Below are 12,333 nucleotides of genomic sequence, written 5' to 3' on the forward strand. Positions count from 1 at the left end.
TAAATACAATAATACATTTGATAAAGGGCAAGCTTATGTCCTCTTCTCCTTGATTTATATTTGTAAACTCCATGCAAAAATTTATGAAATTAAAAAAAGCCACAAGATATTCAAAAGGAAACATTAAATATATATTGATTCTTAATTCTGAATGTGGACAATTTTGATAAACCACAAATTTAGCTCTCTTAGAATAATAACAGAGAGATGTTTTGACTACAGGAGACACATCCACAGTCCACTTAAAGATGTCCAACAGAGCCAGATGCCTGTTTCCTGGTTGCTGAGGCAATGTGGCTCACAGCCCTGTCTCCAAGATCTCTCCATCATACATGGCTAGGTGTAAACTGGCATAAACCCTTCTCTTCCTAAGTTGCTTCTTCTCAGGTATTTGTTCACAGAAATAAGAAAAGTAATAAAAATCCATAAAGGAAGAATTTGTGTCCAAGTTCTCACAAAGCACTCTGTGACCTAAATGTCCTGACAGCTTACTTTTTCCACAGCAGAAGTGTTCTTGCAAGTTAAACCTACAATGGACTCTATGGGTTAAGTTCCTTAGGATGTGGTGAAAATTATCTATGTAATTAAACTTTCATTTTATAAGGTAAATTCTCAAGTGTGGGCACACAGTTGACAATCATAAAATAAACTTATGCAATATGGTATAATGATAAGTAAGGCAAGCCATAGGAAAAAGATAGTTGCACAGAAAGATGCTGGATAGATAAACACAGATAGATGGATGCTACAAAATAGACACAGATCGGAACATAGAATAGATAGGTAACTGGTAGAAAGATGGATGCTGTATACATAATAGATAGGAAGATGGTAGATGACAGATGATAGATGATAGATAGATAGATAGATAGATAGATAGATAGATAGATAGATAGATATGCAGATGAGTGCTCTCTTTCCAAAACAAGAATCCTGAGAGAGAAAAGGGACAGGGAGAGAGGATGTTACCTCTATGCAAATACACACATATGTGTGAAGATCACAGTGTGACACACTCAACTTTAGCTTCTGAAACAGAGTTTCTTCTGGACCTTAGAGCGCATCAATTAGCTAGGCTAGCTATCCACAATGGGCAGGGACCTTCCTGTCTCCAATGCTCCTCCTCTCTAGCTCTTGCCCACACCAGCTCCGGACTTAAAGATATATACACGCATTTCTGCCTTTTATATGAGTGCTAGGGTAAGAATGCAGCTTTGTGCTTGCACAGTTAGTTCCCTACTTATAGAGCCATTCCTCTGCCTCGAATCCACCTCCTTTCTTGTGTGTATATCATTATGTGCAGTGGGGCTGGGCTGTGCCTGCATGTGTGTGGCAGGGTGGGGCATGGTGTTTGTATGTGAGTGTGACTACAAGAACATACTGTGCATGTGCAGATGCTGGAGAAATGCCATTAGGTAGGTATCTTCTGCTACTGGTCTCGTTGCCCTGGGATAGGGCCCCTCAATGACCTGGAAGCTTTTTGTTTCAGCTAGGTTGGTTTCCAGTGAGCTCTCAGGATCCACCTGTCTCCACTCCTTAGCACCAGGTAACAGGCCTTTGCAATGGATTACAGGCGGGTGCTGGGGACGTAGATATCCTCAGGGTTACAGGGCAAGTGTTCCTAGCCAATAAGGCCACTCCATGGGCTCCAATCTTAAGCCAGCTTTCTGTGCTGCCAAATAGCAAAAACCAAAAACCAACCAACCAAACAATAACCAAAAAAAGAATGATTACAATTGAAATGTTTGACTCACTACCTTTCTGGATCTACTTTGATTTGCTCACACACTCACATGGGGTTGTGGTAACTCCTGAGCCATACACATGTCCCCCACGGGACTTTCTAGTTAAATCAAGCAATATTACCTTCCTATGGCAGTACTATGTTTGTGGAAAAGTCTAGAAATATACCTGTGCTCTGGGCTACTACCACTGACTCTTCATGCACATACATACGAAACTTACAGAACTATGTGAAAGTAGGTACCTAGTGGAGGCAGGGTGTTTGTTTGTTTGTTTGTTTGTTTGTTTAAATTGCCCTCTCAGGAACATGTTAAAAATTCCTAGAAAGTTTTATCCAGATAGAATTTTATATTATGAAAAGATAACATAAATTATAATATGGAGTCTTAGTCCATAAAAGGACATCTGAGCCTTGGTAAGTTATAAAGAAAATAAATTTGTTTCCTACTATTGGAGAAGGCTAGCAAGTCGAAGGTCAAGACACCTGCAAAAGTCTTCTTGCTATGTCATTGCACAAAGGGTAGAAGACTCACCATTTTATCAGAAATCCAGTCCCATGGCATTTATATTGATCACTGCTTAAAGGTGTCACATTTCAACACTATTGCACTAGGTACTAAGCTCACACGCACCTGCGCTTTGGGGACACTTGCAAACAAGAGCATGTATTATATGAGCTCACTGGAAAAACATAAATGTCAGAAGTCTGGGTGTGAAGTGTAACATGTTCAATTGTAGAAGGGGACGTTCTTACGGGATGCAACATTGAAGTCTACCTGTCCCCCTCCATAATGTATCTCCCCATTGTCAGCCACAATAATGTATCTCCATGGCTCTATTACTTCTCTCCAGAAAGCAGGTCAAGCCAGAAGCCACGGTGAGCCATATTTTGTTCTCAGCACTAGTCTGTTGAACTAGGGCTACAGCTCAGCATAGAGTATTTGCCTTTTATGTAATGGGGCCTGTGTTCTATCCTAAGTACCTCCACTACCACGGTAATAATGTGTGGTTGGCCCAGAAGCCTTTTGAGCCTTTTTCAATACATTCCTCCGTGTCACCTTACACGTTATTCCTCTAGCACTCTGAAGAAAAAACAGGCTTAAAATTAACAACCTTCCCCTGGGCATGAAAGTCTATTACTGTGAAACAAAATGCTGTTTTGTTTGTTTTGTTTTGTTTTGTTTTGTTTCTAGTTAGCCTATGGGAAATAATAGTTTGTGTACAGAAAATATCACCTGTAACCATCAATGATAACAAATGATTTCCTTTTATGAAAAATCTTTGCAAAATGTATAGCCCTTGATTCACAACAGTAATCAAGGACTGTTTGTATTAACAGCAAGAATAAAACTATGTAGAAATATCTGTTAATTTAAGTATTTGTTAATCATTTCAACATCACAATTTCTTCTAAAATTTAATTTTTTAGTAAGAAGGAGATGGAGAAAAATATGTGATGATGTAATCAATGGAATCTATATCCTCTCTCAAAACGAATAAAGAAGCATAAATTAGGGGTTGTAAATGGGTGTAGTTTTATTCACATCTTAATTTTATTCTTATTCATCTGCTTATGAGACTCACTCACACTGAAGCGCTGATTGTTTACAGTGTGACTGTGTGGTGTTTATGCTTCCTGGCAAAAGGCAAAGACAAACAATAGTGATAGATTGATTCTACGTCATGACACAGTCTTCAAGAAACCTACAAATAAGGCAAATCTTCACCCCAGCCTCAGAAAGTAAAGCTCCTCTCTGGTTTAAATTGATGCTACAGCAAATTTCTAGGAGACTGGATCTGTCTTTGTCCTTCCAAATTTTGAAGATAGATAATTATCTTAATGGCTGACATAAATGGTCCTAAAGTACACAGCCCTAAAAATCAACTGAAAGCCTCATCTCTGGGTAGTACTACCAGGAGGGAAGGGGAAGGGAGCGCGTGGCCCAAGGAGTCTATAAAAAGCATAATTTCAGCTCCTCAACTGCCTGGGAAGGCTCGTGTGCTTTCTAAGCAGAGACAAAATTCTGTGTCAAAACACAGTGATTGGTTTAGAATTACCCACACCAACCCTGACACGGGCTGAATTTTGTGGGACGACTACAAGCTTTTTACTGTCCTTTCTGCTTTGAAATCAGCATAAAAGCTCCCTAGGGACAGAGGTAGCAGCTACAGAAGACTTTATTCACAGCTTATGGTATTAGATGGAGTACAATTACACACACTCTGACTGAATTATGGCTCCTGAAGTAAAAAAAATTGTATACATATTTGTCTGCAAGATTCTTCACAGGTGGCCAAGTTTTAAGTTATAAAGGCATCTTCTCGAAAATGTTTCTACCTATTCGTTCACTTCTGCATACATTCAGCTGTTTGCTTTCATTCATGCCGGTGTTTTCTAAAAAAAAAGCGAGTATCTAATAGGTACCTCTCAAGTAGCAGGCAAAAAACAAGCACTGCTCACAGTGCACACAGTGCTCGCTCAGACAGGCCTGCCTCACAGGGTTTAATGGAGAAGCAATGGGGGAACAACCAAATAAAGTTTAAAACTGTGATGTCAGAAAGAATGTGGTATCTTAGAAAAGTAGGAGGGGAGAACCTCGTTTAGGGGGACAGTCCTAATGACACCTGCATGGGGGTCACTCTCAAGCAAGGCGAGCTGGAAAACCACTGAAGCAAGGCCTGGCCCCAGCCTTACTGCTCGGTTTGTGCCCGGTTGGCCCTGAACACTCTTCCTTATCTGAACTTTTAATACTTTGCCTGGCTGATTGGCACTTTTGAAAAGCAAGGCGATGTGACATTTGAAGAATGTAAAATAAGTAAATAGAAAACTGCACAGTGATGTGTCTCTTCTGCACTTCAAAAAGATTTCAGCCGCTCCATGTGCTCCGGTCACCTCACAACACAGCGATTGGTGTTCCGTGCACATGATAAAACACAGATCCACGTGACCAAAGTGAGAGGCTCTGTTACCTATGCTGCCACACTGACCGGATCATGGTACCAGATCCAAATCACTTGACATGTGAAAATCACGAAGTCTACGATCTGACATAAGCTTTTTTTTTTTTTCTTCTCTTGGATTCACATACACTGCCCCTTGAAGCCCATGTGTTTTTGTGTGTTTGTTTGTGTGTTTGTTTGTTTGTTTGTTAGCTCCTGCATACATTCACTTGAAGGGACCACCCTCCCTCTTTATGTCCGTGTCATTCTTCCTTTAGCAATCACCAGCTTTGACAAGGAGTACAGAGAGCAGCAGCTACTTCTCCAAATGCTTTCATTTCCTGTCAGCTCAGAAAACACGAGCAGAGGGTTTGCTTTTGGAGGCTGAAGACTGAAACTTGTCATAATTTTCAACGAACCGAATCTCAGTCAATTTCCTTCCAGATATAATTGTTCGTTAAATGTGCATCAGTTAAAACTAAATATTTACATGCAAGGCACCATAAGCAACCCAGAGCAGGCTCAAGAAGAAAGCCATTCAAAACAAGAAAATGAGGAGAAGATCCACTTTTTTTTAAAAAGAAGCTCTAACAATACAAGCTTTACAAGCTCCCTAGAGGGAAAGACAAAAAGCATTCGCCTAGGGCTCCCTATATCATCCGTGCTAATATTAAACACAAGCCTCTCCTCATAAAGAGGGTTATGTAAGGGGCTGCTGTAATCTATTTCCTCAGTTCATTTATGCTTTCTTATAAGTGCCTGGCATTGATGTACTCTCATGATTTAGGCATGAAACATACTAGCAGTGAAAAGTAGTGTTCTCAATGAACACCCAGACCTCTATGCGCAGCAACCTAGAACCAAACAGGGCACACTCTGTGGACCTTCCTGAGAATGTCTTCCTGGTAAGCAGCTTTCCAACCCCCAACTGGGTCAGCAAAAAACTCTTACCCTGGCTGAGTCATACCCAGCTTTCTTCTGCCCTGAGAACACTAGCACATTCCTCACCTTTGAACTGCTTGTAGCAATTCTTATACAGCTCTGAATGTGATCTATGCCTTTAGTGAAGGAACCGTGGGGGGGGGGGGGGCGGGGAAGACAGGGACAGACAGGGACAGACAGGGACAGACAGGGACAGACAGGGACAGACAGCTCCCTGATATGGAGAGCACAAGTGTTTGACAACAGTTTTCTTTACTGGGCCCTCCATGATCCAGAGTTGGCAATCATCTGTGCCCTGGAAGTCTAGGGTCAGTGAGTCACCTGAGACCAGAGTTCATAGAGTTAGGAGTGAAACCATAGCTGCTAGGCCTAGATTCTTTGTAAGTACCTTAAAAATCCTCTGGGATTTAGCCTCCTGCCTGCAAATCTGCAGAGGGCAAGGTTGTACTAGGTAGGTGCTCAATCAGCAATCATCAACAGCAGTGCAACTCTACAGTCAGAGAAAGGAGGTTAGACAATTCCCCAAACCCTCGATCCTAGCTTACTCTAGCCAGAATAGATCTACTCTTTCTTCTCTCATCTGGAAAAGAGCCAAGAAAAATGAACTAGTTGTATAGAAAATGTGTATTGTGCACCTGAGAATGAGCTCGTGTGAACATAATGTACGAACACTCGTATGTGAACGTGTGAGAATGTGTGAACATCTGCTGTGACTATTAGCATACACCCTTATGCTCTTTTGTATAAGTACCTGGAGCTAACCATTGCATCCCCGAAGCTCTGCTACCCTATGTTGCTTTGTAACATGAGTGACAATGTTTCTATTTAATAGTCAAGAAGCTCCAAACAGCTTCCTGAAATGTGCTCAAACTGTGTTCTTCTGTGCCATACTGTTTTTACACCTAGATACATACAAGTGGATTTATGAAGGGAAAATGCAACATGTGACACATTAACACAAGAGAACTAGTTTTCTGTCAACTTGAGGAAGACTAGGGTGAAGTGGGAAGAAGGAATCTTAACGAGAAAATGTCTCCATAGGATTGGCCTTTGGCAAGTTGTAGGTAAAATAAACCCTTATCCTACAACTTAAGTTGACTTTGGTTATGTTTTTTTTTTTTTTTTACCACAGCCATAGAGTCCCAGACTACACAGCACCCATGGATGCATAACTGCAATAAGGACAAGACATAGGGACGATAGTTCATAGGTGTGTGAAACCAGAAAAGAACAAGGGATCCTGTATCTACATTTTCATTAGGACTGAATTAATTTTAAAAGAATAACAGAGTTTTGGTTAAATCATAGAAGTAGTACTAGAACTTCTAGAATTCAGAAACTATGTTCCCAGTACTTCACAGTGAAAAAAGAAGAAACTGAAGTTTATACAGTAAACTAACCAATTAATACACATCTTAATAAAAGTCTCATTTAAAAGACTCTAAGTACATTTTAATTTTTATCATTACCTTACTCTTCCTATATTTCAACCATTTATTCCTCTGTCCACCTACTAGTCTATATGCTTCTTACACAAAGACACTGTTAAGCACCAAAACGGCAACACAAACATGATCATTTTCAGTACATAGTATTCTCACAGGTATATAATCTATCAAAAATCCTTATGCTAAATCTCAGTAATCATATTACAGTGTTTAATTTTAAGTATACTTGAGATGTTAAAGCAAGTGTAAGAGACACAAAACAAGCTATATCAACGAAAATAATGTCGTCTTCTCACTGTCAGGGGTCAAGAAACGGAAAAACTGGAAGACAATAATAAATAAATAAAAAGTAGTATCTCTCTAGTAACCATACATAAAATTGTGGCAAAACCCAATTCTATGTATTAAAGTAACCAAATGCACTCCTAATTACTTGCACAAAACACCAAAAAGAGAAATCAGATAACACATCCACACACGTCATTTGTATAATTGTTTGCCTGAGATCAGAGGGTCTTTGGGGGCATCATCTACACATCTTCCAGCAGGCACAGACAGCGCTTTACACTTGCTTAAAGAGAAAAGCACAGTTTCGCCACTGTGCAGCAATGGTCCCCAAAACTCATAAACAAGCACATCTTCATCTCTCCGACACAGAGATATATACAATTCTATGCAATCTAATTATAAATATGTGCATACTTTTTTTATTTCACGAAATGCATGTTTTCAGAACTATGTCTATGAACCTGCCAAGGCAGCTCAGGGTCATGGCACTTATCTAGGAGGCACACACTCATGAGTCTAATTCCCAGCACTCCAAACAAAGGCTGTGTGTATGTGTGTGTATGTGTACGTGTGTGTATGTGTGTGTGTGTGTGTGTGTACATAGGGCTGTGTTTAAGTGTGTATATGTATATATGTGTGCATGTGTGTTTCTATCTAGATGTGTGTGTGTATCTGCATATATTATGTGAGAACATCAGGAAAATCTACAGGAAAATATGACTTTCCATGATCATTTTTCACAATATTTTTAATTCTGCCACCCTTAGTCCACAATGTTGTTCTTCTGTCTAAATTTAAATTGTTACCAAAATATTCTCTTTAAAGCGCATCTCAAGTCTTGTCAGTGTACGGACTCCTGTCCTCCACAAATTACCTTGTGAAACCTCAGGCGTGATGCAGAAGGACCCAGGCAGCGTGTGTGCCTTCTGCCTTTTAAGTTGCACTTCTCTGGTTATAAGTGCAACTCTGATCCAGCTCATGCTGGATGTGTACCTTTGCCATTTTCTTCTCCAATCCAGAACATCGGCTATGGGTGATACCAGCCAGGATCCACGGCCATCCAGGTTAATTCTAAGTTCTTTCATGAAGCTTTCCACATCAAAAAATTTCCCTCCACCTTCTCCCCCTCCCCCACACCCCTCTGTCCTTTTCTCTCTCCCCCTTCTCCCCCTCCCCCACACCCCTCTGTCCTTTTCTCTCTCCCCCTTCTCCCCCTCCCCCATGCCCCCTGTCCTTTTCTCTCTCCCCCTTCTCCCTCTCCCCCATGCCCCCTGTCCTTTTCTCTCTCCCCCTTCTCCCTCTCCCCCACGCCCCTCTGTCCTTTTCTCTCTCCCCCTTCTCCCCCTCCCCCACACCCCTCTGTCCTTTTCTCTCTCCCCCTTCTCCCCCTCCCCCATGCCCCTCTGTCCTTTTCTCTCTCCCCCTTCTCCCCCTCCCCCACACCCCCTGTCCTTTTCTCTCTCCCCCTTCTCCCTCTCCCCCATGCCCCCTGTCCTTTTCTCTCTCCCCCTTCTCCCTCTCCCCCACGCCCCCTGTCCTTTTCTCTCTCCCCCTTCTCCCTCTCCCCCACGCCCCCTGTCCTTTTCTCTCTCCCCCTTCTCCCTCTCCCCCACGCCCCTCTGTCCTTTTCTCTCTCCCCCTTCTCCCTCTCCCCCACGCCCCTCTGTCCTTTTCTCTCTCCCCCTTCTCCCCCTCCCCCACACCCCTCTGTCCTTTTCTCTCTCCCCCTTCTCCCTCTCCCCCATGCCCCCTGTCCTTTTCTCTCTCCCCCTTCTCCCTCTCCCCCATGCCCCCTGTCCTTTTCTCTCTCCCCCTCCCTCTCCTTACCCTGCTTGTCAGTCATCCACTCTCGTGGTGCTTACCATGTCCTAGTTTTTGAGTGCCATTGTAACTTCCAATAGTTCTAACACTCTTAAAACAAGACTACTCATTATTCAGTGATTGTTTCTCTACTCGTAATTTACAGGATTTGGTTTTGTGCTGCAGTCAAGCAAGCTCTTAACTGAATAAATTACTTTAAAAAAAAATGGCTGCATGAAGGCTGAAGCCTTAACTTCACATACTCTCTGCTGTTTCCTGTCAAGGGTGACCACCAAAATAATAACCACATTTGAGGTTCTTTTGATAATGGGTCATGTGTCATAAGTCTTGTGTACATGTGTGTTGTACAGTACAGTGTTGGCTAATCTGCTTCTGTGAGGAAGAAGACACTTTACCTGGCTGCCAATCATGTCTGTCCAAAAGCCTTTGGTTCCCAATGCTACTAAACTCTAATTTGTATTCAAAGTAAAGTTATATCTCCAAAGCCAGAAAAGGTATTCCCATGAGAAAGCAAAAGGAGGAGGCATGGGAGAACATGCGGTGGCTCTGCGGTGTACACACGTTAACGCTGGTCCATATTGAAACTTATATCTCCAGCTCATCTGTCAATAAGTCGGAAGGCAGAACACCTCCATTCACGGACTACGAATGAAGACAAATAAGGGATACTTTTACATGTATCAACCATCAGCATAAAACCACAACAGCGTGACGATGAAATCATAAAGTGCGCCATGGTCTACACTACCACTCTCCCCTCACTGTTCTGATCTTTGAATGCTATGTGTTCTTAAAGCACCATTCAATACACTTGGCTTCTGTGTGACATACAGTGACATTTGACATAGAGACGCACTAAATATACACATGATTAGTTTTCTCAAGAGACCTTGGAATTCCCCATTGAAATTGTTCAGACAGTGGATCAGAATGAAATTGAATGAAATTGCTCCCACCAGACCATAAAGCACACCTTTTGGACAAAAATATATTGTAAAGATATAAGTAAGTTCAAAGTGCATAATATTTATTTTCAGCATGCACTGAAGCCATGTCCCTCCTGTCCTTCTATGTTGCATGTTGCACTATGCGGATACACAGATGTCCTGAGTGTTATATTTTGGAGGAAAAGAACAGCTTAAAAATAAGAATAAAACAAACAAGCAAACAAACAAACATTGTTGCTTCTTTTTTTTTTTAAGGTGCTGGAGACCAGTAGTGTTTATCAAAGTCAGAACTTGGGGAGTGTTAGGTAAGTGTATGTTAAATTCCTGAATGAGAAGACCAGCCCCTCGTTTGGTGGAATATATTTTTCCTATAAACCCAATAATAGCATTTATTTAAACATAAATCTTATGCTGTTTAAAGGAAATTATTCTCATTTATTTGTACATATTATAGTTCTATAATTTACTGAAAAGTTTCTCAACATATCATATACAAAACACCTGTTTTAAAATAACTTGAACTACTTTACTGTCCTTAAGTATGAATACCACAGGACTCCACTCCAGCTCAACTCAGTCAGAACTCCTTGGACTAGAGAGTATGAGTTGAAAGCAAGTTTGCCCATGTGATTCCAATGTACACCATGTTAATAAGAAAAACATACCAACTCATTCTCAGCATTGTTTGCTCAAAAGAAAAGTTGCCAAGTGATTGCTCTAGAAAAGTATTGTCTCCAAACACCCATTCTTAGAATTGCCACTTAACAGAAAAATCAAACCTATTTCCCAAAGTCAAGGTATCACTTAGCTACTTATTTTCTGGCGCATTAAGGGGGGAAGGGAAGCACCGTCTCCGCATCTAGGGCTACTGACCTCCTCTTTCCACAGGTCAGAATATTGATTCTTGTCAGCATATGCATAAACCCTGACACTGGAATGCTAACCTCCCAGAGCCCTGGCAAGGCCTCCCTCCCTCTCCAGAGAGCAGGGACTGGGATCGGTCAGCACCTAGGACAGCGCCCGGCAGAGGAAGCCGGGCCTCTGAACCAAGGCTGAAGCTGGGAAACCCACCAAAGAAGCCCCTAGACACAGACCACAGCCACTTGCTCTTCTCTCCTGCGAACCGCAGCTCTTTCCAAATGACAACAAAGGAAATCCTAAGTACCTTTCACCTGGGGATGCAAGCCGCCCCCACACCCAGTCTCTCTTCACAGTGCTCAGCGCCTGTTGCTAAGAGAAGAGAAGGCACTCTGGAAGCCTCGCGACCAGATGACAGCCCTCCTGAAATGCCTGTGTGCATCGGGTGGCGCTGAGGACCGGGACTCTGGGCCAGTCTAGGACCCCGCGACAGGCCCGGTGCCCACGAGCGTGCAAGGGAGCGGGGCGGGCAGGAGCCCAGCGCCAGAGCGCGCGGCTTCCCCTGCGGGCCAGGAAGCTCAGGCCGGTTCGGGCCTCCAGCCCAACAGGGGAGCTATGAATGGGCCCAGGCGGCCGGGTAGGGCCTGGGACAGCTTGGGGAAGCACAGGCACTCACCATGTTGACTTCAGAAACCATGTCGATGCTGGCGATGTCGATGTTCATCCCCACGCAGACTGGGGGACCTGCGGGAAGCGCAGCACACCGTGATCAGCCAGGCTCCAGCAGGGGGTACGGGTGGCTCTGAGGATGGGGGTTCGCAAAGGACCACCCACCCCACCCCGCTGTAGCTCCGCGGAGGCCACCCCCGCCTCCCTCTCCACCCAGACCTCCAACACAGTGGATCGCGCTTCCCGCAGCGGTCGCGCGCATCCCACTTACCCCCGAAGTCGGGTCTCAGGCGAATGTCGTAGCCTTTCAACAGCTTGTCTACCGTCTCCTTCACAAAGGACATGTTCCCGGGGTCGTTCACGCTGAAGGAGGGGCACATGGCACAGAGAACAGGGTCAGGCAGCGGCTCACCCACCAGCGCCCGGCGCGCACACAGCGCGCCAGCCCGCGCCCGGCCCGCTTCCCGTCAACCCACCAGCGACCCTACCTCTGGGCGCAGCAAACCACCGCCACCAGCACCGGGGCCGAGAAGATGCCGAAAAGCCTTCCTCCCGCAAAGCCCCACATCCCTTCGCCGCGCCCCGGCACGGGGGAGGGGGCGCCCCGCCGCCGTCGCGACCCGCAGCCGGGGCTGCTGCTGCTGCTGCCGCCACCGCCGCCGCGCTGGCCCGGAGCA

General features: G+C 43.9%; 1 protein-coding gene across 2 annotated transcripts in view; it reads right to left on the reverse strand.

Moving 5' to 3' along the window:
* The window catches only part of Gabrb3 (gamma-aminobutyric acid type A receptor subunit beta3), a 236,140-nt gene that overhangs the window by 223,207 nt on the left and 600 nt on the right, over window positions 1-12,333 (reverse strand). Inside the window, exons 1-3 of one of the 2 annotated variants that reach the window (XM_052178509.1) lie at window positions 12,145-12,224; window positions 11,928-12,019; window positions 11,664-11,731 (exon numbers count right to left, since the gene is read on the reverse strand). In XM_052178509.1, the coding sequence (XP_052034469.1) occupies window positions 11,664-11,731; window positions 11,928-12,019; window positions 12,145-12,224 (240 nt within the window). Of the gene's footprint in view, window positions 1-11,663; window positions 11,732-11,927; window positions 12,020-12,144; window positions 12,225-12,333 lie in introns of those variants that run through there. The other variant, XM_052178514.1, reaches the window with a different exon arrangement.

The sequence above is a fragment of the Apodemus sylvaticus genome, chromosome 1 (genome assembly GCF_947179515.1).
Source record: "Apodemus sylvaticus chromosome 1, mApoSyl1.1, whole genome shotgun sequence".
Lineage (NCBI taxonomy): Eukaryota > Metazoa > Chordata > Mammalia > Rodentia > Muridae > Apodemus > Apodemus sylvaticus.